Raw genomic sequence first — 26,975 nt, 5'->3', positions numbered from 1 at the left:
AAGGTTACCATTTTGTAAGGACAATTTTTGAAAAGTTTCAAAATGAACGGAGCTTTGAGGAGTAGACTCCCTGTGTGCTTGTGGTTTATTTTCTTAATGAATACTTCGGTTTGGGCTGAGGCTTTGGTAGACGCGTAAGAATTTCTTTATAAAATTCGTCATTTTAAAACCTTCATCTTTAAATATTTTAAAACACATTTGACCATGTTTTTATTATAATTATTATTAGGCCAAAAATCATCATTAAAGATGGCAATCTCATTTTCGAATCCGGAGCCGATCGCAATATCAGTATTCGGTTAAACGGAAATTCCAGACTCACGCTCAACGAGCAACTCGATGTGCTGGAGCTTCTCTTGGCCACAGGAGGCTCCGTTAAGGATGATTTGAACTTAGCTGGCAATTTTAAGGACTTGAAAGATATGGCAGATCAGTTGGCAGATTTCAAAAGACGGGCTTTTGGTCCAAATGGAATGCAATCTCAGCTGCCGACAGGGTAAGTTTAAATTGGACCGTAAGTCAAGATTTTTCAAAGTAGAAATAATGTTGGGAAAATCAGTTTTTAATGGAAATATTAGTAAAGTTTTCTGTACGCCCCAATTGACTGAATTGATTGAATGTTAAAGTGAATTAAAGTGCATTACCCTTTTTTAATAGTTTCGCCTTCCTAAAAATACATTTGTATTTTTTACAGAAAACCTTTTACCTTAAAATTAATTTATTATTGTCACTAACATTATATTATTTTCTATTTTCATAAAAATATAGAACGATTAATAGTGTTTTAAAGATGTTCCGCGACAATCTAACGACTGAGGAGAACAATTTGGAAAGGCTACGCAGTCATCTGGAGATCGACAGCTGTGCAAGTAGACCCTGCGAGAATGGCGGGACGTGCTACAACACCTACGGCGGCTTTCACTGCGATTGCCCCACGGCCTTCGAGGTAAGAATCACCCTTATCTTCCCTGGCAACCCAAAAAATTTGGGGATTAATAAGGGGCGTCTGAAATAATGGCCAAATGTTGGTCTTAATATTACAACAATTAAAGACGAAACAATAAACAAATATATTTTTAAAATTAAAAAGAAAACAAAATAATTACAAAAACGTATCTAAGGCTAAGCTATTTATTCGCGAATAATTACATTTAAAAAAACTTTAAAAATAATTGTAAAGCTGAGGGGTCAACACCCCTTAAATGGAAAATGTTAGAAGCACAAAAGAAATAACTTATAAATGCTTAGGTACTCCCCCTAATTATCATGTTTTTAGGGCGCCACGTGCGAGGTGGATGTTAACGAGTGTGCCCTGTATCAGGGCACCGATCTGGGTTGCCAGAATGGAGCCGAGTGCCACAATCAGTTTGGCTCCTTCAGTTGCCTGTGCCCGGCGGGCTGGCATGGGATGCACTGCACCCGGCGAAAGACGGACTGTTCACAATCAAGCGGCTGGGAACTGTGCGGCCATGGATCCTGCGTTCCCAGCTCAGATGAGGCAGGTTATCGTTGCCTCTGTGATCCCGGTTGGAAGACCAATGGTGTGACCCCCGTTTGCGGCGAGGATGTGGACGAGTGCAGCGGCACAGCGGCCCATACGCCCTGCTCCACCAGGTGCATCAATCTGCCAGGCAGCTTCACATGCGCCCCCTGTCCAGCCGGCTTAACCGGCAATGGGATTAGCTGCCAGGACGTGGACGAGTGCCAGATGAACAACGGTGGCTGCAGTCTGAATCCCAAGGCGAACTGCATAAACACCTACGGATCGCATCACTGCGCCGAGTGCCCCTTGGGTTGGACTGGCGATGGTCAGCGGTGTGAGCGGATTACCTCGGACAGCAGTGGCCCAGGAGAAGCACCCGACAGCAGTTGTCCGCCGAGGAACAATCCCTGCCATCCTGCAGCCGCGTGCCACCTGTTTTCCGGTACAGCATCGTGCAGCTGTCCAATGGGCATGATTGGATCGGGATATGGTCCGAGCGGCTGCATCAACGGAACGACCTCGAATTGCTTGGGCCACACATGCCTAGTGAGTAGCCATCCTTAAATTTGTTAAAAAAAATCTAAGGTTTTGTATATTTAAACCTTAAAAATTGTGGTGAATATTTATTTTGCTGGCTCTAAAGAATTCGCGATCCCATTTGGTTGAAGAATTGATAAATAGTTTTAAATGGGTTGAACTTACAAATGTGGTCCTCTTGTTCTTAAGAATTCGCGGATTAGTTTGTAAAAAAAAAAGAGTGAAAAATGAGTAAACCGATACATACGATTCCACGATTCTTTTTTGGAATATGGATATAAAAATGTTATTTTTAATTTTAAATTAAAATTTTTTAGTACTAAAAAGTGATCTAATCTACTACTAATTTTTTGTTTTAAATTAGAATGATGGTCTTTGCCTGGATGCCGGACCCTCAAACTTTACCTGCCTGTGCCGCAAAGGATTCCGTCCACCGATCTGTGAACCGGATTCCAGTCCGTGCGACTCAAATCCCTGTAAAAATGGCGGTAGCTGCAGAGCCATGGGTGCCGATAGCTTTGAGTGCCATTGCCTACCGGGCTTCATAGGTCAGTTCTGTTCCGTGCGATTCAGCAGCTGCAATGGCAGGCTGAGTTCCATCAGCGGCAGTCTGAAATATCCACCGGAGGATGCTCAGTACGATCACAATTCCCAGTGTACCTGGCTTATTCGTACCGATGAATCGCTGGTGCTGAATGTGACCTTCAACAGCTTTGATCTGGAGGACTCCACGGAATGCCGCTTCGATTGGCTGCAGGTGAACGATGGCGGATCGGCGGCTGATCAAGAAATCGGCCGATTTTGCGGAAGCCAACTGCCAGGCGGTGGAAATATAGTGTCCTCCGGGAATCAGCTGTATCTACGGTTCCGATCCGACAACTCAACGGCCAAAGAGGGCTTCGATCTCACCTGGAACTCGATTCAGCCGCAGTGTGGTGGCAGGTTTGATCTCGACACCCACGGCACACTCAGCTCGCCAGGATCACCGGGAAATTACCCAAAGAATCGGGACTGTCAGTGGCATTTGGTGGCACCCATTAGCAAGCGCATCAAGCTGACCTTCGCCCATTTGCAGCTGGAGGAGCACGACAATTGCAATTTCGATTATGTGCTGGTAAGTGATTGCCATTCCTGGCCTCGTAGTCTTAAAAACTCCTTTCTTACTGTCGCTCCAGATCAAGGACACCATTTCAGGTAGCGAATTGGACAAGTTTTGCAGTAGCGGGGAACCGCCAGAGCCTCTGCTTTTGAACACCCACCAGTTGGAAATCCATTTCCACTCCGATTCGGAGGGCAGTGATAGAGGTTTCCAGCTGCATTACTCCACGGAGGAGAATCTGCCCGGCTGTGGTGGCCTCTATACCGACCGGGAGGGCACTATTTCCAAATCTGCCGCAGAAGGACCAGAGGACGAATCTATTTCCTGCGAGTATGAGATCCGTTTGGTTGCCGGTGAACAAATAGCCATTCAGTTTGTCCGTTTGGTGCTGAATACCGCCGACTGCCTAGAGCTTTTGGATGTCACGGATGAGGGCGATAGTTATCTGCAGGACAAGATCTGTGGAACGGATGCCGCGAGCTCCAACCCCCCTGCATTCACCTCGCAGTCGAATCGCATGAAGATCAAGTTTTATGCCCACTCGAGCAGCTTCCAACTCAATTATCGGACGTCCTGTGACTTCACGCTGGACGCTAACGAGGGCATCCTGACCTCGCCCGGTTATCCCAATTTGGACAACCGAGATCAGGTGTGCACCTATACCATTAAAACGGCCCCCAACACGGTGATCAGTGTGCAGCGGCTCGACTTTCAGCTCAAGAGCCTCGAGGACGACGACGATAATGTGGGCTGTTTGAGCACAAGTTTGAAGGTTAGATTTATATCATACATAATACTGTGCAACAAAATGAATGCTTTTTAAATTTATCTCGATGGATGCTATATTTTTGAATTCATTACGTATTCCCAAGTTAAACTAAATTTTCCAAAAAATTCCCCGGCACAAGGATTCTTAGCAAAAGGACCATAAAGTTCGAAAAATTATGAAATTGAAGTTTCCGGAAGTCTCAGAGGCAAACGGATTCATGGTTTCTTTTAATGTTAAAGTTTTTAAAAGATAAGCTCCTTATTTTTTAAACCCCATACCCCAAAATTTTAGGATTTTTTTTAAGGGAGAAACTAATTCTAGAAAACAGTCAAAAAACATAAAAGCTACGGTCAAAATAGTAGTAGTGTTGCCGCCCTGTGTTTTTAAAAGTTTGTTGTTGTAACTTTTCTTATTCAATTAGTCTAATAGCACAATTATAACACTAGTTTACAAAATAATATTCTTGGTGTGCTCCCCAGCAATTGATGGCAAATTCTGTTAGTGTTGGACCCCTAGATCACAAAAATAGCAATTATTTTTTTTTCGATGGCACAGTTTTTTTTTTAAGATTTTTTAAAGTTCGAAATGTTAAATTTCGGACTTTTTTCGAATTTCTTCTTATATCTCGGCAGATATCCACTTGGTTGAGCCAGTTTTAGTTTTATTTTAAAGTCAATAGATCAGAGCTTAACTTTGCCATACAGATCAATATGATTGGATGAGTAATGGCAGCGCAGAAGCTTGACAAAGATGAAAAATGTGTTTTTTGGTCGTCTGTAAGTCGGCTGTATATATCGTAAAAACTCGAAATAAATCCGTTGAAAAATCATAATGGGTACAAACTTAAAGTGTACATCTTACCGAATAGAACAAGCTGGATATGGCCCAAATCCATGGAAAACTGGATTTATGGTGGATTTTTAAAGTTCGGATTTTTCCACTTTTTTCGGTTGACAGAGTCCAAATTTAAGATTTATCATAGGCGGCGTCATGTAAACAAAAATGAGTGGTGACGGCAGCCGGATCAAAAAATAGCTAAATTTAAAAGCTAGAAAATTATAAAATAAATTTAATTTCTGAAAATTCCTTTAAAAATATAAAATTGCTTGCGTTATGACTGTGAGTATTTTTAATTAAGTATTATCCGTTTGGATAGTTCATTCTTATGAAAAAAGTAACCTTAATTTCAAAAATTAAAGTTAAGCTCTGATCTATTGACTTTAAAATAAAACTAAAACTGGCTCAACCAAGTGGATATCTGCCGAGATATAAGAAGAAATTCGAAAAAAGTCCGAAATTTAACATTTCAAACTTTAAAAAATCTTTAAAAAAAAACTGTGCCATCGAAAAAAAAATTAGTGCTATTTTCGTGATCTAGGGGTCTAAAACTAACAGAATTTGCCATCAATTGCTGGGGAGCATTTCGGCTGTAAACTAGTGTAATCAATACAATATTACCAGGAGAAGAAAAATTACAACAAAAAACTTTTAATAAATCGGGGTAAATTTTAGATGTTGCATAGTGTAATTTATTTATTGAAACCTATGTAATAAGAATGATAATCACCATTCTATTCTCTTTACTTAGATCACCGACGGTCTGAACCACCAGGTCCTAGGCCCTTACTGTGGAAAGATCCAACCGGGTGAAGACTTTGTCAGCCAGACCAACTACCTGCAGTACCAACTGACCACGGATGCAGACAGCGCGGGTCGTGGATTCAAGTTCGAGTACAAGGCACTGCCAATCGATGAAGGGAAGTGCGGTGGAGTGCATACGATTTCGGGCGAGTCTATACGGATGTCGAGGGATTCGACTACGGGTAGTGAGGCGGCAGACACCTGCTACTGGGAAATACTGGCTCCGATAAACAAGGCCATCCGGCTGCACTGGACTAGTTTCAAGTTGAGCTACTGCTTCATCACCTCTTTGGAAATCTACGACACCTTGGACGTACTGGTGGGGAATGGGAAGAAGAACAAACGTCTGGCCCAATACTGCTCTATAGACATGCCGGAGGATCTGGTAATCCACTCGGGGCAAATAGTCATCAAGTTCACCGACACAATGTTTTTCCGATATGATATAAACTTTGAATTGTCCTACACTTTCGAGGATCGCGAGCCGTGCGGCGGCCACATTCACGCATCGAGCGGTATGTTGACTTCGCCGGGCTATCCGTTGAACTACTCCAGCGGCTTGGACTGCGATTGGCACTTGACTGGACGCACTGACTACCAGATGGAGATACAACTGGACTTCTTTGATCTCGAGCAGTCCCGCAACTGCTCCGGGGATTATCTGGAGGTGAGAAACGGTGGTGGTAGGGATTCCCCACTGATGGGACGGTTCTGTGGCACCAACATACCCACAAGCATTCCCAGCTTTGGGAATGAGTTGAGGATACTGTTCCACTCGGATTCAGCTATCAGTGGGCGTGGCTTTCGTCTCCGCTGGCGGGTGTTGGCCTTCCAATGTGGCGGTAGTCTTCGGTCAAGCACGGGAGTTATTGAATCACCAAAATACCCGAACCCCATTTCCAAAAATATCTACTGCGAGTGGGAGTTGAGAGTGCCCCTTGGATCGGGAACTTCACTGCTCGTTGAGGACATTGACTTAGGGATTTCTACGTTCTGCATTTTTAATAGCGTTGATATCTACTTCGAAACGCGATTGCCAAACAAGAAGGCGGACATATCGATCTGTAATACCATTCACAAGGACCGACGCATTGATACCGCGTCCAACACCGCCATCGTATTATTTAATGCCGATGTAGCTGTCGGTAGGGGCTTCCGCATCTCCTACGCTGCCAATTGTGTTCAAAATCTGACAGCCATGTCAGGATCTATAGAAAGTCTAAACTACATGGAACCCCTTTGGGATAACATACCAGTAAATTGCAGCTGGACGATCCGAGCTCCGAAGGGCAATCACATTCAACTGGAAGTATCGCATTTGGAGCACATGCCAAGTTCCCTCCCTGTTGGTCTGTACATCATAGATGGTCAGAATATCCAGTCTATGGTGGCACCTGGATCGCTTAACTCCAGTGGGGAGGCTATAACCGTTGTCCACAACGCCAGCAGTTTGAATTTCCAACTAGACTACCGCATGGTGGGCTGTTTGGAAGAGTTTCACGGTGAGAGCGGCTCTTTCCATTCGCCAAACTACCCGAAAACGTATCCGAACAACTTGGAATGTCACTGGTTAATCAATGTGGACCCAAACAGTACCATAGAACTTAATATTACCGACTTGGATCTCGAGGAGAGCGTCAACTGCACCAAGGATGCGCTAACAGTGAGTTTGGAAATTTAATCTATCCTGTACCGCAAATAATATTCCAATTTTGAAGGTGTCCAATCATAAAAGTGAAGTAGAGATCCACGAACGTCATTGCGGATCCACAGCCAGGTTGCTCCTCACCAGTTCTGGACACAAAATGTATGTCCGTTTTATTTCAGACGGAGCGCACAATGGGCGAGGCTTTACAGCCACCTATAAAACAGCGAAAATAGGTGAGTTAATCTATAATTATCTTTACATTTCGCTGGGAAAAATCTTAAACATAGGCCGATATAATATATCTGTTTGTCAGTGTAAACGTTTACATTTTAAAACTAAAAGATTTGATATGCAAAATTTCTAGTAAGAAAAGTTTATTTTATCTAACGACTTTAACACTTCTTCCTGTTTTATTTTCTTAATACGGTTTTACTTTCCCCAAGCTTGTGGTGGCAAGATATTAGCCCGGAACGGAGTGATTCAGTCTCCCAACTACCCATTGCCTTATCTAAGGAACATCCACTGCGAGTGGCACGTAGAGGTGTCCGCACACCACCGGATCGTTTTCGAGGTGCAAGACCTCGCTGAAATAATGTTCAGAGAATTCGAATACCTTGAGGCATTTGACGTGGAGAAAGACGACACCGAGGGTCAGAGGTTGTTCAAGTTTATATATGGCGATGAGGAATATAACATCCAAACTGTGTCAGCCACAAACATAGCTTTAGTGCGATTTAACAGCGGTAGTTTGTCGGGACCCGACAAAGGCTTTCGGCTTAATTTTCATGAGTCTTGTGGACAGACGGTGGGTACTCCAATAATATATGTATACTAGACTGGGTCGATTTGTATGGGCCTAAAAACAGTGATAAATCGTCGGGGGAGGGAACGTAATCTAGGAAGAGTTCTATGCAATATTGCAAAAGTAACAAAATCTTAAAAACCACGTTTGACCTTCCACATTTGCAAAAGAAAAAAATCCAGTAAGCCATATTTTCCAAGGAAGTATATCCCTAAAACTCAAAATGCGGAGTGTCAAACGTGATTTCCAAGGAATAGTTTCTTGGCAATATTGCTTAAAGTTGTCCATAAAATACTTTCTCCCACTACGATTTGTTGACCACCAAATCGACCCACCCTTTTGTATACCCCAGAATAAACTAGGGTTTCCTTTGCAGGTGATAATTGACAGCACGGACGTGAAGTACATTCACTTAGGACGCCAGGCTCCGCGGAACGAGAGCTGTGTCTGGGTGCTCCAGACCAAGGAGCCCAGCAAACTCATCATCTTTACGCCCACCGACATAAAGCTGCGCGACGAGGCCAACACAATGTATCCCACGGAGGAGGACTGCCTTTCAGAGGGCGTGAAGATCTACGAGGGAGCGGAGGCCACTGGATCGCCTCGTCTCCAATACTGCCGTTCGCATCCACCAGCCTTGATCTCCAATGGACCGGCTCTGACCATCAGTGTACCTCTGTTGTTGGTGGAGGAGTTCGAGGGTAACTACATGATCATGGACACCGCCTGTGGCAGCGTTTACTCAGCCTTGTCCGGCCGATTCAGTTCACCATACTATCCCGCCTCGTATCCGCCGAACATTGAGTGCATTTGGGTTCTGCAAGCCAGTCAGGGCAACTCCATTAGTCTGACCATCAAGTCGATGGATATTGAGGATTCGGAGGGCTGCAACCGGGACTATCTGGAGGTACGCGAGGGTTCGGATAAGGGAAACCTAATAGGAGCCTATTGTGGCAAAGAGGTGCCCATGGTCATTCACTCGCCTAGTTCCATTTGGATGAAGTTCCGGAGCGATGATGACAATGTGGGCGATGGGTTTGTAGCCTCCTACAACTATGGTAAATATATATTCTATAAAAAAGCTAGCTGTTTTCCACACAACGATCTTTTTCAGCGCGCCACAACTACTTAAATGGCACTGATGGCTTTGTGGAATCTCCACACTATCCTAGCAGATTCGAGGACTCGCACGGATATAGCTGGCTTATTACCGTGGATGAGGGATACGTGGTGGTGATATCAGTGCTCACCCTTAGAGGTGTGGACCAACAGCATTTGCTATTCTACGATGGTTATTCGCCTAACGATGATCCCATCGAGATCATAGATCCGGAAGAGCCCATCCGATCCAGCACGAATGTGTTCTTCTTCACGGCCAGCAGGGGTCCCTTTCGACTAAGTTGGCAGCGTATGTCCAAAGAAGCTTTAAAGGGGAGTGAGATCTCCTGTGGCCGCCAGCTGGTTACCATCGATCGATCGGACATCGTGTTACAATCACCAGGTTATCCAAATGGCTACGAAGCCGACCTGAATTGTTCTTGGAGTTTGGTTCCCTTAAATACAGGAGAACATGCGGTTCTTCAGCTGGTTGATCTTGATCTTTGTTTCTCGGTCCGTGTAAGAATATCTAAGAGTAAGGACCTTAGGACATGGTCAAAATTGCTTCAACTTTGCACACTGCCCGATCACCCCACTGATAGAATCTTCCACGGTGAGCCCTATCTTCGGGTAGAGTTTATCACCCATTTGGCGGACAATCGGACGGGATTCAAGGCTTCAGTGCGAACGGAATGCGGTTCGCATATAGTCGCCTCCGAAGGACAAGTCAACATTACGGAGCTCCTGGCTCAAAATCACACAGAGAACCAGGAATGCGTGTGGACTTTGGAGGTGCGACAGGGCAGAAGGATCAAATTAGATTTCCCCGAATCACTGTTCCAGAACAATAATGCTGACAGGATTGAGAATTTCCTTATCCTGCGCAACGGAAACGATGAAGATTCTCCCTTCCTGGGCATTGGAAAGTACAGCGAGGACAATATACAGGAAGTTCCGGAAACTTCTTCAAATAGGGCTTATGTGAAAGTCCATTACGTGGGTACTCCTCGCTTCCGGGTGTCTTTCCGATTCTCAGAATTGTTTCAAGAGTGCTCTAGGAGAATCCAACTCTCCGCCTTCGGAGATGAGGAGTTCATCAGTTCTCCCTTATACCCCCGACCCCCTCATCCACACACCGAATGCGTGTGGATGGTGACAGCTCCGCCACAGCATCGAATAGTGCTGCACTTCCAGGATGAATTCAATCTGGATTTCGAATGCCATCGCGAGTACGTGCAAGTGAACGACGGAATCTCAGAGCTCCGACCGGAGATTGGTCGCTTCTGTGGAAGTCGCACTCCGGACACTATCTACTCGTCCGGAAACCATTTGAGAATTCGCTATTACACAGATATCTCGCAGCCGCATATGGGTTTCAGGGCCAGTTTAAAGTTGGCCTGGTGCGGTGGCTCCTATCACGGTCTCGAAGGGTTGATAGCCTCCCCGCCACCCAATATCTTATCTAACAAGGAGGACGAGGAGCAGAAGGAGTGTGTGTACACCATCGAGTTGGAACAGGATGAACTTATCGAACTGCAGAGTGAGTACCTACAGCTACCTGGGATGAAGAACGGTAACTGTACTCACCGAGACCATCTGACAATCGAGGAGATGGCGGGCGAGAAGCGCATCACAAGCAGGAGGATTGTATGCGGACACGATCCCCTGCACCTGATGACCGAGACCAATAAGGTCGTGATTCGGTACCGCTTTCTGGATGGAGTTTCGATAAGGGATCAGGGCTTCAGATTTCGCTATAAAGCAGTGGGAACCCGATGTGACGAGACCATTAGCGCCATTCGGGGTGTCCTTCAGACCCCCGGCTATCCGCAGGGAAGAAATACTTTCACACACTGCGTTTGGCGACTGGAGGTTCCCAAGGGTCAGAGAGTGCACCTGGACATCGTGGACTTCGATATGCCCAAATCGAGCAGTGACGACTTCACGATCAGTAGTCATTTCACCATAGCCAACGATCACCAGTTTCAGTCCGTCCTATGGAGCTTCGACGATGACAATGATCGGCCCGCTTCGATTGAGTCCTGCGACAATACAATGGCCATCGAAGTTTCCCTGCGTTCCAATGGCCATCGTGGGCTAAAGCTGCGCTTCAGGGCCTTTGGGACCAGTTTGTGCCCGCGGTTAGCCATCGAGCAAGATGTGGTCAATGAGATGGCCTTCCAGGGTTCCAATCTCACCCAACCTCTCTACTGCATCTACGACATCGAGCCACCGGTTAACAGCACCGTTCTGATTCAGGTGAGGGAGTAAAGGCTATACCCTGAATCAGGGTGGATCGATTTCAAGGTCATCAAATCGTAGGGTGGAACGTATTCTATGGACAGTTCTAAGCAATATTGCCAAAGAAACTATACCTTGGAAATCACTTTTGCCCCTCCGCATTTGCCAGAGAAAAATACTGGTTTTTTTGATGAAAAATATCTGAGTTGCCTTGGACTTTTAACATTTGTATGCGTCGTTTGGGCGGAATATAATCAATGGGCCATTCTAAAACATATTGTCCAAGAAACTATATGCCTAAAACCACGTTTGACCCTCCGCAATTGCAAAAGAAAAATACGGGTATTTCACTTTAATACAATCGGGACACCAACCCGTCTATATCGTTCTCTCTTCTTTTCTCTTGCAAACAAAAGTGTTTTTAGGCATATAGTCACTTTGACAAAATGGCTTAGAAATTCCCAGGGATTGTTTTCCGTCCAAACGTATAAAATGTATAAAATTTAGGGCTACTGTGATATTTTTCATGAAATACTGCATTTTTGTCTTTTGCCAATGCGGAGGGCTAAACGTGGTGTTTAAGATATAGTTTGTTTTGGAATATTGCTTAGAATTCTTTCTAGAATACGTTCCCCCCTACGATTTATCACTTTAAACTATCTAACCCTTATTCCTTGTATTAGGTGAAGAAGTACGAAAATACCCCTTTGATGATGGGAAACTCTAGCTATTGCGAATCACACTCACCACTCACTGTAACCAGTAAATATGGTTCGCATCCGCTGTTGAATCACCTTGTTTGTGGCTATAAGCCCGGCGGGGTCGTGCCCTCTATTCGAGTTCCCTTTCCAATCCAAATCATTGTGTCGTTCGATGAACCGCTAAGCAATCTCGTGCTTAGCTACAGCATGCAGGCCTGTGGCGGAGTGCACATCCTCAAAAGGGGTGATGTTGTGACGGTGACAGAACCATCGGGAATGGATGCAATTCAGGGAGCTATCGACTGTTCCTGGGCCTTTTTGGATGGCGATTTTCTGGAAGGGTCGCTGACTCTCAATCTCCCCACCGTAGATAAAGTCGGAGAGGAACAGTGTCAGCAGCACTATCTCAGAGTAAGGATATTTCTCTTGCATTTATTGCTTTACTTGTTTACCACCTAGTTTCGCCACGACTATAGATCGATTCTACCCCGGATGATCTCCAACCATTGGCCATAATGTGTAACGAGGACACCGTGGAAATGAATGACAATAATCTCTTTATTAATTATCACTCCGATCATTTCTCCCCCAATGCTACTTTCAATCTAACCATCAATGCGCCATCGAGATGGGAGTGTGGTGGTAGACTGTACTATCCTTACCCGACTGTAGCTTTCCGAGAGCAGTACAAAAACAATATGGAGTGCATCTGGACGTTGGTGGCAGATATGGGCTTTTACATTGAGCTCTCTTTCCAGGATCGCTTCTACATCGAAGAGAGTCCCGGTTGCGAAAAGGACTATCTGCTCGTTCGGCAATTCACTAATTCCTGGACCGATATCCAGAAGATTTGCGGTCGACAAGCACCGCTGAAGATCAACACAATCTCAGGTCTTATGCAGTTGGTCTTTCGCTCCAATGAAGCTGTGGTTGGCGATGGTTTTCTGGCCAAGTTCGAGAGACATTGCGGCGATTTATTCTATGCCGAGAAATGGGATATTCATTTTCAAAATCCGGAAATTCCAAAAAGCTATGGAACAAATGTGCAATGTAGCTGGACGATTGTGCCACGATATCCTTCTTTGGGACAACATGTGCTTGTCACCTTCCCGCCTATGCCCAATTGTAATAAGTACAAACTCACGCTAACCATGCAGGATGCCGACGATCGTGTAAGAAATGCCCAAGTTTGTGGTTGGTGGCCTAGCCGAAACTACATAGCTTCCCAGTCTATTAAACTGGTATTTCAAATGGATAACTTAGTCCCCGGCCAGCTATTTGATTTTAAATACAGTGCCTTTGAGTGCGGAGGAGTGGTTAATACAACGGGCATAATCGAATCCACTGAGACAACCGGCACTGATTGCTACTGGAATCTTACGGCCCCCGTCGGCTTCAAGTTCACCATTAGGTTCGAACTTCTGGAAATCAAAGCCTATAACAATGATAATTGTTCCTATAGTGGCATTGAGGTATACGCTGGTCCCATTCCGGACTTTAGAATGCGACGAGCTCGTTTTTGCGGGAGCATTAAGCACGATCTGCCGCTGATTAGTATTTCCCAAAATCAGGGTCTGATCTACAGCTACAACCATATCGTTGACCAAAATTCATATAAATTCCGTGCAATAGTAAGCCTGATAGAAAACTGCGACGAGCAAATTCAACTGAACGGATCGTTAAGCTACAATTTTAGTAAGTTTAGTAACTCAGCAGGTTATGCACCCAATCTGGACTGCCACATTGTTTTTCGAGTGAACATCGATCAGCAGATCAAAATACGGTTTGGTAACTTCCATTTGGAGAACTCCACGAACTGCCACAAGGATTATGTGGAGTTGCGCGACGGCGGCGGACCCTTAGCCAATATCATCGGTCGTTTCTGTGGTCAGGATCCACCGACTACCCTGCAAACTTCACGGCATTTGCTCTTTCTACGATTCGCCACCGATTTTCAGGACAACGACTCCGGCTTCGAACTAAATCTGCGTGCCGTCCCCCGCATTTGTGGAGTCCCGGAAATCCAACTAAAATCCAACGGACTCAAACAAGTTACCCTGGGAAGTCCGAGAAGGGTGACGGGTGAAGATTTCGCAATTGGTTGCTTTTGGAAAATTTTCGGTGATTCGCCACTGGTTGTGACATTTGTCAATTTCGATCTACAAGGTCCCGATACCAACGGTAGCTGTGCTGCAGAGTATCTGAAGATCTATAGTAAAGAGGTGAGGATTAATTAGAAACGAGAAAGGAAGCTAACTTCGGCCAGCCGAAGCTTATATACCCTTGCAGATAAAAGATTGCTCACTCGGTGCAGTTCCAGGGATTCCAGATTCAGCGTTTCTATTTATTTAAATTTTGTTTTTAAGTAGTCAAGACTCAAAACGCCTACTTCCTACAAAGTTACAATGAATTTTCTTATATTTGTTTGAATATTCCTATGGTCCGATCCGGCTCGCTCCGACATATGTACTACCTGCAATAGAAAGAAGACTTTCGGGAAAGTTTCATCGCGATGGCTTTAAAACTGAGAGATTAGTTCGCATAGAAACGGACAGACAGACAGACGGACAGACAGACATGGCTAGATAGACTCGGCTATTAGTGCTGATCAAGAATATATATACTTTATGTGGTCGGAAACGTCTCCTTCACTGCGTTGCAAACATCTGAGTGAAATTATAATACCCTCTACAAGGGTATAAATATGTCATAGCCCAGATGCTTTCATTAGCTTATTAATCCAATTGACATCTGAAATGATGTAATATTGTAAAAATTGTTTAGTAACAAGCACAAAAAAATGCACTAAAAGTTGTTTTATATTTGCAAAAAATTGCTAACTGATTCTAACTTTTTTCATTTGTCTTAGGACGCCCAGCTGGTAGACAATGAGATTGACAGCGAGGTATTCTTTGACAAAGAACAATCTTTAGATCTGACCACTGACCACGAGTACTGCGGAACCGTGAAGCCAGATACTTATTATGCCAACAATGGCGAGTTGAACCTGAGGTACTGGTCAAGCGGATTAAGTCCGGGTGCCGGATTCCAAGTGCACATCTCGTTGTCCGCCAGCTGCGAACGCCATTACGGGGGATTGCAGGGACGAGTGGGTCTGTCGGCTACAAGCGACTGCAATATCATGATCCGAGCACAGGCAAATCACACGCTGAGTTTGTATATCAACAAGCTTTACTTCAGCAGTTTGGGTTTCGAATACTGTTCGAATTCCTTGGAAGTCTTTGACAGAAACAATCGATCGTTGCATCGTTTTTGCGACAATGTCAGCATAGGCGATAGCCTATTCAGCTATAAAGAAGAACTACGCCTGCAATTAAAGGCGACAGCAAAACTAGAGCAGCTGGACATCACCTACCTGGCCACTCCTGTGGAAAGGGAACCCGGATGTGGCGGACAGTTCTACAATACCGCTGGTATTTTTACCAATCCCCTATATCCGCATGCCGTGCGGAATCACTCCGACTGTCGGTGGATCGTCCGTGTGCCCAGTAACACTAAAGTTCTACTCAACATTCGTTGTAAGTTTAAAGAACTTGTTTCGTGATCTCTAATATCCATATTTTTTCCTTCTCATTCAGACATCTATTTGGGATCAAGGAGCACCTGTCAGACGAACTACCTGCAGATCCTGGAGCAAGACGAGTCAGGTGTGGAGAGCGAGATACGTCGCTTTTGTGGCAATGACCACCCCCTTGAGTACAAGAGCCAGCGCAGTCAAGTGGTGGTCCGATTTCACAAGACACCAGAATTCGATGGCACAGGCTGGATTATTCAATTTGCCGGTGTCCATTCCAACTATAAGCCAATCATAGACCATTTCCAATTGGAATGGAGGTAAAGGTGCAAAAAGTACTTGTTAGTAACAAGAAATTTAAAAATATCATATAAACTTTAAAGCAAATTCAATTCAAATGCAATTCTAAAGAATAGACCCCTGCACGAGTATAGTCTTTAGTAATGAATCTATACTCTATAAAGTAAAATTACAGATTTTAAGAGTTAATATGAATTTATAATTAAAAACGTGTACAAAATTATTTTTTTTTTACATAAATCAAATAAAATTAAATTGGGAGATAAAATGAATTAAATGAAATCAAGCCAACTGGGAAATAATCATTTAAGCGTTCATGTGTAGATAATGAAAAGAATTTCTATACAAAAATATATTCTTGTAAAAAACCTTTTTTTAAAGATCCAGAAGATTTTTATTTTCGATGCCATGGATTTTTCTAAGGTTACCAAAAACGATATTTGCCTTTAAGGTTAAAAAGGCGGGTATCTAAAAGTCGAGCCACTGGGATAAGGCTTTCTTTTTCGACTTGCTTTGAACGGGCTTTTGGAGTCTCAGTCCCACGCTATGGATTTTAATGGACCTTCAATTAGAATTGTAACTGTTCCTTAAACGACTCCCCACTGGTTTGCCCATCTACCTTCCATCGCTGTGCCCTTTTGAATACAAAGTGAAAATTACATTTTTATTAAGCTTTTTTTAGCATTTTAGCAAATAGTTTTAAATACCTGGTAAAATTGAATTGAATCGGACAAAGGGATGTCTTCTAAAGATTGATAAAACACAACATCTTAAAAAATTAAAATCTGCTGTATATTTCCATCTAGGCCAGCGTGCAATTGTTTTTCCCGTTTACCCTTTATTAAGCCACTCTCTTGTTGTTGGCATTGCTTCGTGCTTGTCACCGATTTCTTGCGCTTTGCCCATTAATTTGCAGTACAAAGAGCCTCCGAGAGCCGTTAACCGGTTTTGAAGAGCTTCGCATCTAATACCAAGTTCAAGGTCGAGTCCGAGACCGAGACCGCAGTGCATCGCAAAGGTGTGACTATGTCTACATACATCGGGACAATCCAACCAGCAAGTAACGTCCAAAGCAACAAGCTTTCGACCAAGTTCTAACCGCCAGCACTGAGCGGAAAATAGTGAACTAAAATTATGTATGCCTACCAAGTAGTTATTTTCTAGTTTGGAAAAAAAATTAGGTACAAATATATATAATTATCAAATTTTGTCTCTGAAATATTAAGATTAGAATAATGCTGAATTAATTTTATAACTTTTCCTGCACTAAGAATATATTTTGTTTTCAGTGCATCAAGAGTTTTTCAATTTTTTATGGTGGGCGGTGGCAGGCGCGACTCTCGTAGCTCATTCTCATTCCCCACTCATTCAAATCTTGCTTAATTATACAGTGGGTAAGTCTAAACAGCTTTTTGTTCTGGGGGCAATTGCAATTGAAAGATTTTTCCCACGAATTGCGAATTTCCATTAAGCCATTGGCTTTGAAACGTCAAGTGCTTGGCCACGAGAACCGAATACGGCACGTTTTCCAATTGAGCAGCGCCGAAGAATGCTCTCCACCTGAAGGGTACTTCCCAATATAAATATTTATTCTACAGTTAATTTGGGTTTTGCACTGAAGACAAAAGAACTTCTAACGGAAAAGAAGGCATTCTGCTGGAAATACTAATGTTATTTAAATAATGCATTAAATAATTTAGTTGCAGTTCTTCATGAAAAATCTATATAATTAATCCACTCTTAATAGAGGTTTTTTACTTCTGCTTCTTAGTTTCCAGAAATTTTATTACATTTCATTTTATTTCTGACCAGATATTTAGGAATTTAGGGAAATTTTCCTAATTATATTATTAGTATATTACAAGAAAAGCTACTTTGAATCTACTTATTGGTTGCACTAAAAATTATGCGGATCAATCCACTCGGATTAATTCGGGCCCACATCATGGCATTTTACCCCTGAAATTTGCCAAAATTTTCAAACGAAAATAATTTAAACCCAATCGCATATGCTGTCGATTCGAATCTCTCAGCGGATTGCACACAAATCACATTAAATGCCAGTCCAAACTGGCAAAAAAAAACTGATCAAGTGGGGGAGTGGGAGTTCAAATATTGATAAATGACCCGATTTAGCTAGAGGAGAGAACTTTTTGAGTGGCCACATGTGCGGTTTGATTTATTAACGCAACGGCAAAGAGTTGAGGTTCATTAAGACCTTTTTGATAAATGCGATAGATGTCTAATTTGCATGGAGCTGGCGAAATGTTCCGGCACATATCGAAGCTTCTACAGCACATCCATTTGAATCCATCTGAGCCAGCCACTTTGTAATTATAATGCCGAAGAGCGCCCCAGAATCTCACCAGCATTGCAATAGATGTTTCCCCCCCAAAAAAAACAGTAAAATCCCTAAAAGCCGGAAAAAAGGATAGATATAGATAGAGAAAGGCGAGGAGGGAGAAAATGCTGTTTAAACGGAAATCCTAAATGTCTGCCCGGATGGGCGAAGCTCCGCACTTTTGGCCTGACAGTCATTTCCGTTCCGAAGTTTTTCATTGCTTCCCATGGAGATTTAACGGGAAAATGGGGTGGAGAGCCACTGATGAGAACCTGTTGCTCGGAGACAGATTTATGCCATCGTAAAATATGCTATTTGAATCTGGGAATTTAATTTTAATGTTGCAAAGGCTGTGGCAAAAGGATGCGAATGGAGTGGGCTTTAGGTTAGGCATTTACGAATGGCGATGCCAAATGGTTGTGGGAGTTTTTAATATTTAGTTAATATTTTTAAAAAATATATATTGAGTGCAAGGATGTGTTATAAGAAGGGTTGTCGTTTAATCAAGGGTAGAATGTTTCCTTATGTTCTTTTAAATTTTTCCAATACTGTGCAATGAATACAAGATATAAGTTATAACAAATTGTTCGCAGTTGATTTTTAATAAAATCTGTTTGAATATATGTTTTTCAACTAGTAGTTTTTGGATTTTCCCGTGTCACGCAGAAGATTCCACCACAGAATCCGTTGTAGCAAACACACCACCCCCGAAATCCACCCACCTCCGCACACAAACTAAAACACACAAGCACACACTTCTCCGTCGGCCATTAGTGTGAGTGTTCGGCCATTTTCTCCTCTAACGGAAGTTGTCTGTGTTAATGGAATTACACGAATTCCAACTCTGAACCGCAGAGTAAAAGCGAGAATACACAGGCAGGCGACATTTCCGCAAATGCATGGCCCATAAACTTTGACGGAGGGGTAAAGGAGAAGGGTAAAAGTTTTGCAAAAACAAAGGAGCGACAGAGAGGTCTGAATAGGGAAAGAAAGAGACAGGGAGCTAGAACTGACGACCGACTTTTTATCGCATTAAAGTCGCTGCACCATAAACATAATCCACTTTTCGATTTCCGTTGGCAAAACGAAATTGAAACAAATGTGTCGAATAAATGAGTTCTTTTCCCCTTTTCAATTTTGTTTTAATGCAATTTCAACGGGCTACAAACGACCTTATGTAGCAGGATGGCTACGTAGTAGTATGTATGTATGTATAAGTTATTGTATTCCTTCTAGAACATTCCTGAATATTCTTAGAGTACGTTGTTGTTGTTGTAGAGCTTACTCTCTCTCTTGCGATCTCACCACACTCACTCTCTCAGAGAGTCGGGGGTTGGTTCGAGTCGTGAGCTGAGAGCGAAGTTAGTTGAATGCCAGCAGTGATCCTGACCAGATAAAACTTGTGAAATAAAATAATAATAAAACTATAAACTATTTTGTGTAAACATATATTCTACTGTGTGGTATTTCATTAATAGGGACATATATCATACCCCTACAAAATCAGAAGTGGGCCGATCACGTGCCAAACAAATTAAAAACTACAAGTTTAAAAACTAAGAAAGTGAAACAATTTAATAAAACAAAATGGATTTGAACAAAGTATCGATAAAACAATTAAAAATATGGTTATGTGTATTAAAATGTTCAACGACTGGTTCAAAACAGGAGTTGATTTTACGTTTAAACAAATTACCGAGCGAAAAACGCAATAAGTTTAACGAAATGAAGGAGAACCGAGACGGCGAAAGAAGTAAAGGAGAAGACGGAGGCAAAGAGAAATTCCAAGAACGAGACGGCGATAGATGTAACTGCAAAGACGGCGGCATCGAGAATTTCGAGGAAGAAGACGGCGGCAAAAGTAACAACGAAGACGGCGGTAAAGAGGATTACGAAGTAGAAGAAGGAGACGAAATTAATAGCGAAGATGGAGAAGGCAAGAACAAAGTTGGCGAAAAGAACGACAAAGGCGAAGACGGTGAAAAAGTTCGGGAATATATACGCGAAGATGGAGAAAACGAAAGCGAAGCTGGCGAGGAAACAAGAGGTGAAAGAAGCTACGAAAGAGACGGCAAACAGAACAAAGGTGGAGGCAGAAATCGAAACTGTGCAGAAGTGAACATGCAGAACCAAGCTGGAGAGAAAGAAAAGATGGAGAACAATTTTAATCAAAGTATAGACATTTCTTTGAGAATGGCTACGCAAGTGTTGTGTGAGTTTGCGGGCGAATCATGTGCGCGCAAATGGATCACTCGGATATATAATATCGCAAGCATCTACGGTATAACCGGAAATTATATAAAAATGTTGATGATTAGCAAAATTAAAGGCAAAGCTAATGTTTGGTTGCACGCAAATGCTGGGCGTGTTTTGTTGTCATTGGAGGAATTAACGGCTGAGCTGATCGCAATGTTTGGCGAAAAATCATCAAAGCTGGAGATAAGGCGCAAATTTGAGCATCGCAAATGGAGTGCAGGCGAGACGTTCGGGAGTTATGTTGACGACAAGATAATGCTTGCTCAGGGCATTAATATTGATGGAGATGAAATGTTGAGCTGCATCATCGAAGGTATTACAAATCAAGGGCTGCGCAATCTGGCGCACATTCAAAGCTTTGTGGATGTTGGGCACATAAAGCGAGCATTTGCCGATGTTAGATTGCCGAAATCTGTTGGAAAACCGATGACATCATTGGACTTCAAGGACAAGAAGGAGACACGATGTTTCAATTGCAATGCCAAAGGGCATTGGGCGAACGAGTGCAGAAAGTCAAAACGGGAGAAAGGATCGTGCTATGCGTGCGGCGAGATGGGACATTTTGTGGCGACGTGTTTGAAGAGCAAAAATAAGAACACAGGCAATAATAATTATGTAAGATACGTTGAAATCAATTTTATGAATGATATTAATACCAAGTTAACTACAGAATGTCTCATAGATACAGGGAGCCCGATTTCATTTATTAAAATATCAAAAGTACCAGAAAATGTTTGCAAATTACCAGTTTTAAGTTTATATCATGGATTAAATAAGAGTTACTTAGAAACCTATGGCAAAATATTGTGTTATGTTATGAAGAATTTAAATAAAATTCATTTTCATTTAGTTATTGTGGCAAACAAATCTATGAGTCATGATGTAGTCCTTGGAAGAGATTTTATGGAAGCATGTAATATTAATTTAAACCTCGACACTTTGAAAATGGTTACGGTTGAGAACATTGAAAACCCTCCAAATGTTAGTGATATTGTTAGAAATGTTAGAGAAGAAAATCAGATTGTTAGTGATATTGTTAGTCATGAAAACCAGATAGTTAGCAATGTTAGTGATAAAATTAGCGACAATAGGCAGATGATTAGAAATGTTAGTAAAGTTACAGATAAAGAAATAGTTAGGAATAGCAATGAAATAGATCTAGTGGCAAGGGAATTGTTTAATATTAATATTACAGATGAAAGTCCAGATTACAAAATTGGCAATGAAGTGAATTATAATGTTAGGCGTCATTTTATTAAAATGGTAGAAAGCTGTTATGTAAATAAACAAAGACCAAAGGAACCCGAAGTTAGATGTGAAATAAAATTAAGATTAGAGGATTCTAAACCTTTTAGTTGTTCGCCCAGACGTTTAGCTTATACAGAAAAAGAAAAGTTACAGGTTATATTAGATGAATACTTAAACGAGGGAATTATAAGACCAAGTCAATCGGAGTACGCATCTCCAATAGTGTTAGTAAAAAAGAAAACAGGCGACTTACGACTATGTGTGGATTATCGAAAACTTAATAAGACAATGGTTAAAGATAACTATCCTTTACCTTTAATTGACGATTTGTTAGACACTTTAGTAAATAAAACAATATTTTCGAAATTAGATTTAAAACATGGCTACTTTCATGTATTTGTGGATAAGGACTCAATAAAATATACTTCATTTATGACGCCATTAGGACAATTTGAATTTATGCGGATGCCAATGGGGCTTAAAAACGCTCCTGCGGTGTTTCAGAGATTTATTAATACAATTTTTGCGGACATGATTAGGGATGGTAAGGTAGTAATATATATGGACGACATTATGATCGCCAGTAAAGAGATACAGGAACATTTAAATGTTCTTAGGGAAGTTTTTGATCGTTTAGCAAGAAACAAACTAGAATTGAGAATGGACAAATGTGAGTTTTTACAAGCAAGTGTACAATATTTGGGTTTTTTAGTAACCAGCAAGGGAATACAAGCTAATGATAAAGGAATAGAAGCTGTTAGAGATTTCCCTGTTCCAGATAAAGTACATGGTGTTAGAAGCTTTTTAGGTTTATGTTCGTATTTTAGGAGATTCATTAAGAATTTTTCGATGATCGCAAAACCATTATATGACCTGTTAAAGAAAGATAAAGAGTTTGCATTTGAAGAAAGGGAACTACAATGTTTTGAGATGCTTAAGAAAATGTTAGTTGAAGCGCCAGTGTTAGGATTATATTATTATAAAGACGAGATAGAATTGCATACAGATGCAAGCGCACAAGGTTTTGGAGCGGTCTTACTACAAAGGAAAGAGGATAAAAAGTTGCACCCTATTTTTTATTTTTCAAAGGCCACAACAAAAGACGAGGCAAAATATCACAGTTTTGAACTTGAAACGTTAGCAATAATTTATGCTCTACGAAGATTTAGAATTTATGTGCAGGGTAGACGATTTAGAATAGTTACTGATTGTAACTCACTGACGTTAACATTAAATAGGATTGAGTTAAACCCTCGAATTGCACGATGGGCATTAGAATTGCTTGAGTATGACTTTGAGTTAGTTCATAAATCGGGAAAACTTATGCAACACGTAGACGCGTTAAGTAGAAATACGAATATACTGGTAGTAGAAACGAATAGTTTTGAAGACAATTTAATTATTTGTCAAGCGAAAGATGAAAAGTTGAAAGATGTTAGGAAAAAGTTAGAAAAAGAGGAAGATAAAATGTTTGAGATGAGAAATGGAGTTATTTATAGAAAATCAAATGATGGGAAATTGTTATTCTGTGTGCCAGGAGAAATGGAGGACAAGATATTATACAAATATCACAATGAATTAGGTCATTTAGGACGAGACAAGGTTATGGATGCTATTGCTAGGACGTATTGGTTTCCGAATATGAAAGAAAAAGTTGTTAGACATATTGATAATTGTTTGAGATGTGTGGCATATTCGCCAAAGTCAGGAAAAGGGGAAGGAATGTTGCACAGCATACCAAAAGGAAATGTGCCATTCGAAATTATACATATCGATCATTACGGACCGGTTGATAATGGAAGATCAAAGAAACATTTGTTTGTGGTGATAGACGGTTTTACTAAATACGTTAGGCTATATGCAACAAAGACGACGAACACAAAAGAAGTTATTATAGCAATGAAAGAATATTTTAGGTCGTACAGCAGGCCAACATGTATCGTTTCGGACAGAGGAAGCTGTTTTACATCGGAAGAGTTTGGAAGATTTGTCGAAGAATATAATATTAAGCACGTAAAAATTGCGACTGGGTCACCTCAGGCCAATGGGCAGGTGGAAAGAATTAATAGAATAATTGGGCCAATGATAGCTAAATTAGCAGATCCGGAAAAAGGACTGCATTGGGATACAGTTGTTGAGGATGTTGAATTTTCATTGAACAATACAAAGCAAAGAAGCATTGCACAAATGCCGAGTAAAATGTTGTTTGGAATCGAACAGAAAGGAAAAGTTATTGATGAATTGAGGCAAAAGTTAGAAGAATTAGATAATGTTAGTGATGTTAGAGATTTAGACAAAATTAGGAAAAATGGAGTGGAATCGCAAATCAAATTACAAAATGACAACGAAAGAAGATACAATGAAAAAAGGAAGGATAGTTTAGAGTACAAAGTTGGAGATTATATTATGGTGAAAAATTTCGATAATGCAGTAGGAGTCGCAAGGAAGCTAATACCCAAACACAAGGGTCCTTATGTTATAGATAAAGTTTTGAGAAATGATAGGTATGTAATAAAAGATGTGGAAGGTTTTCAATTGTCGCGTTGCCCTTATCAAGGAGTCTGGAGTAGTCAAAATATTAAGCATTGGATTGGTAAACGAAAATAGCTGTAAATATATCCAAAGAATTGTAAATCTAAAGACTGATAGTATGTAAGATAATTTTAGATGAAATCAATTGTAAATTAAACCAAGATCAGGGGATCTTGAAATGTCAGGACGGCCGAATTGTAGCAGGATGGCTACGTAGTAGTATGTATGTATGTATAAGTTATTGTATTCCTTCTAGAACATTCCTGAATATTCTTAGAGTACGTTGTTGTTGTTGTAGAGCTTACTCTCTCTCTTGCGATCTCACCACACTCACTCTCTCAGAGAGTCGGGGGTTGGTTCGAGTCGTGAGCTGAGAGCGAAGTTAGTTGAATGCCAGCAGTGATCCTGACCAGATAAAACTTGTGAAATAAAATAATAATAAAACTATAAACTATTTTGTGTAAACATATATTCTACTGTGTGGTATTTCATTAATAGGGACATATATCATACCCCTACACTTACAATCAGAGTTTATTTAAATGCACAAATATATTGTAGTTTTTCGACAGCAGTTGCTTTTATACTTTATGAATTATTGGCATATTTTTCTTCAATTTCTAAGTGTATTTTTTAGTCGTTTCATTTAATGTATCGTATCTTTGGCACTATCCTTAACTGTAGTTAAATTTTTGTTTTAATATTTTGTTTTATTTATTAGTTTTAAAATATTGTATTGAGACCTGAAGGACTGATTCTAAATATTAAATGTGAGTATTTGTCCGGAAACCGGAATATGTTTAACTTCCAACACTACAAGTTCACCGAACCAGTTTGATATTAAAACTAGGTGGCAACACCCCCTCGTGGAGAAAAAATGACACCAGAATATTACTACTATCCATTTCTAGTCATAACTTGCTTTTTATATTGTAGAAATAAATCTAAACATTTTTTTTGCCTATTTTATTGAGAAGAACTGTTGAAGATGGGTGAGAATTTAACTTATCCCTACAATCTGCATTTAGGATATTTAACTTGCTTTTTGTAATTTTTTCGTAATCAGCAAATAAGGAAAATAAGCAGAAATCCTGGAAACGCAGTTCGCAGCGGACGAATCACATTCCCCTAATCATTCCCAACGACTCGGTGATCACGACTAATGCCATATGTAGTCTTAGCTCGGAACCCGTTCCGACGAGGATTGCGATTAGGGAACTGATAGGAAGTGGAGCCTTTGGACGTGTATACAAAGCCCAATTGGATGACTCCGAGCAGTTGGTGGCCGTGAAGCAGACCCTTTACAATCCCAAGTTCTGCCAGCGGGAAGCAGAGATAATGGGGCAGCTAATATACCACGGCAACATCACCCGGCTCCTCATGCACTCCGTCGTGACCTTGGGGGTTCCTCCAGTCAGCTACATTTTGCTAATTATGGAGTACATGCCCATGACCCTGCTGGACTATATAAACCATCACCTAAAGCAGTTGGAGACCGCCGAGGCCCTAATCTATGTGCGCATCCTGTCGTATCAGATCTTCAGGGGATTGGGGTATCTCCACTCGTTGGGCATTTGCCACCGAGACATCAAGCCCGAGAACCTGCTGATGGACAACCAGAAGATGGTGCTCAAGCTGAGTGACTTTGGCAGCGCCAAACTCCTGGTTCCCCAGGAGCCCAGCCTGAGTTACATTTGCTCCCGGTTATATCGTGCTCCCGAGCTATTCGCCAAGTGTGAACTCTATGGCTGCGCCGTCGACATTTGGAGTGCTGGCTGCGTCCTGGCGGAGCTACTTAAGGGATCTCCGCTCTTTGCAAGCCACAAACACGATCGGAGGCAGCTTAGGTTCATGGTTAGTTTGCTGGGCAGCGAGGGCCTGGAACGGGCTCCCGAAATCCGCTCCAAGTGCGGGGATTCCCTGCGCGCCAGGAGCAGCCGCCTCAGCTGGGATCTTCTGCTGAATGTAGCCGTGCCGCAAGACCTGTCGGATCTACTGAATTCCTGCTTGGTCTACGAGTCCTCTGCCAGAATTCTGCCCATGGTAGCGTGTGGCCACAGCTCCTACGACGAACTGCGCATCATGGACGCTTTGGGGCTGCGCATGCCCAATGGCTATCCGCTGCCGCCTCTGTTCAACTTCACCAGTCAGGAATTGGGTACCGATCCAAAGCTTTGGGTGATGCTGTTGCCCCTCCACTTAGCTCAGGCGGAGGAAGAGTTGCCTGACTTACTAGGCGTTGAAGGCGTTTAGAAAATATCAACTCTTTAAGAGAAAATTAATCAACTACGGCAGACCCCTAATTAATAGGGAGTTCTTTAACTCTTCCGAAATACTGAAAAACGCATTTTTACATTGATACCTATAAAAAAAGTTCACTACTTTTAAAAATAGTAACATATACTTTTTTTTTGCTTAGATTACTATTTAATAGTAGTTAAGGAGCGCCTAACTTTTCTTTGTGTGTACTAATAAATTTATAAATTTATTATTTAAGGTTGATATAAATTGATATTATTACAAAATAAATAGTTTTTATTTTAATAAATAAATTATTAATGTTTTGCTTGATTACAAAATAAAATAATTGTTCTCTGCAAGAAAATAAATTAATATTACAACTAAAAAAAAAATGCCCGTTCTCTTTTATTGAATAAAGCTATCAAAGAAGAATCATGTTAAAATCAGGGCTGTAAGAAACTGCGGAACTGAACTGCTAACTTTTTTGACTATACGAACTGAAC

General features: G+C 41.7%; 2 protein-coding genes across 2 annotated transcripts; both read left to right on the top strand.

Annotated features, from left to right (window-relative positions):
- Positions 1-96: 96 nt before the first annotated feature.
- LOC108068257 (cubilin homolog) lies at positions 97-16,132 on the top strand. Its single transcript, XM_017157718.3, has 15 exons — positions 97-134; positions 230-496; positions 769-946; positions 1,277-2,029; positions 2,385-3,134; positions 3,196-3,891; positions 5,477-7,192; positions 7,248-7,410; positions 7,621-7,982; positions 8,356-9,037; positions 9,094-11,336; positions 12,002-12,430; positions 12,496-14,241; positions 14,889-15,558; positions 15,619-16,132. Exons 1-15 carry the CDS (start codon positions 97-99, stop codon positions 15,876-15,878), a joined length of 10,953 nt encoding a protein of 3,650 aa, XP_017013207.2. The 3' UTR covers positions 15,879-16,132.
- An 8,956-nt stretch (positions 16,133-25,088) lies between these two features.
- On the top strand, positions 25,089-26,707 carry Pk34A (Protein kinase at 34A). Its single transcript, XM_017157741.3, has 2 exons — positions 25,089-25,223; positions 25,298-26,707. The coding sequence occupies exons 1-2, from the start codon at positions 25,220-25,222 to the stop codon at positions 26,482-26,484; spliced, it is 1,191 nt and encodes a 396-aa protein (XP_017013230.2). The 5' UTR covers positions 25,089-25,219; the 3' UTR covers positions 26,485-26,707.
- Positions 26,708-26,975: the final 268 nt, after the last annotated feature.

Source organism: Drosophila takahashii, chromosome 2L, assembly GCF_030179915.1.
Source record: "Drosophila takahashii strain IR98-3 E-12201 chromosome 2L, DtakHiC1v2, whole genome shotgun sequence".
Taxonomy (NCBI): domain Eukaryota; kingdom Metazoa; phylum Arthropoda; class Insecta; order Diptera; family Drosophilidae; genus Drosophila; species Drosophila takahashii.
The sequence above is the reverse complement of the archived record's forward strand: the minus strand, read 5'-3'. Positions and strand labels throughout refer to the sequence as shown.

Excerpts from the sequence above, each read along its gene's own strand:
- LOC108068257 (XM_017157718.3), top strand. The coding sequence starts at position 97 with ATGAATACTTCGGTTTGGGCTGAGGCTTTGGTAGACGC. Across the intron at positions 3,892-5,476 it reads GTTTGAGCACAAGTTTGAAG|ATCACCGACGGTCTGAACCA; the intron begins GTTAGATTTATA and ends CTCTTTACTTAG. Across the intron at positions 11,337-12,001 it reads ACAGCACCGTTCTGATTCAG|GTGAAGAAGTACGAAAATAC; the intron begins GTGAGGGAGTAA and ends TCCTTGTATTAG.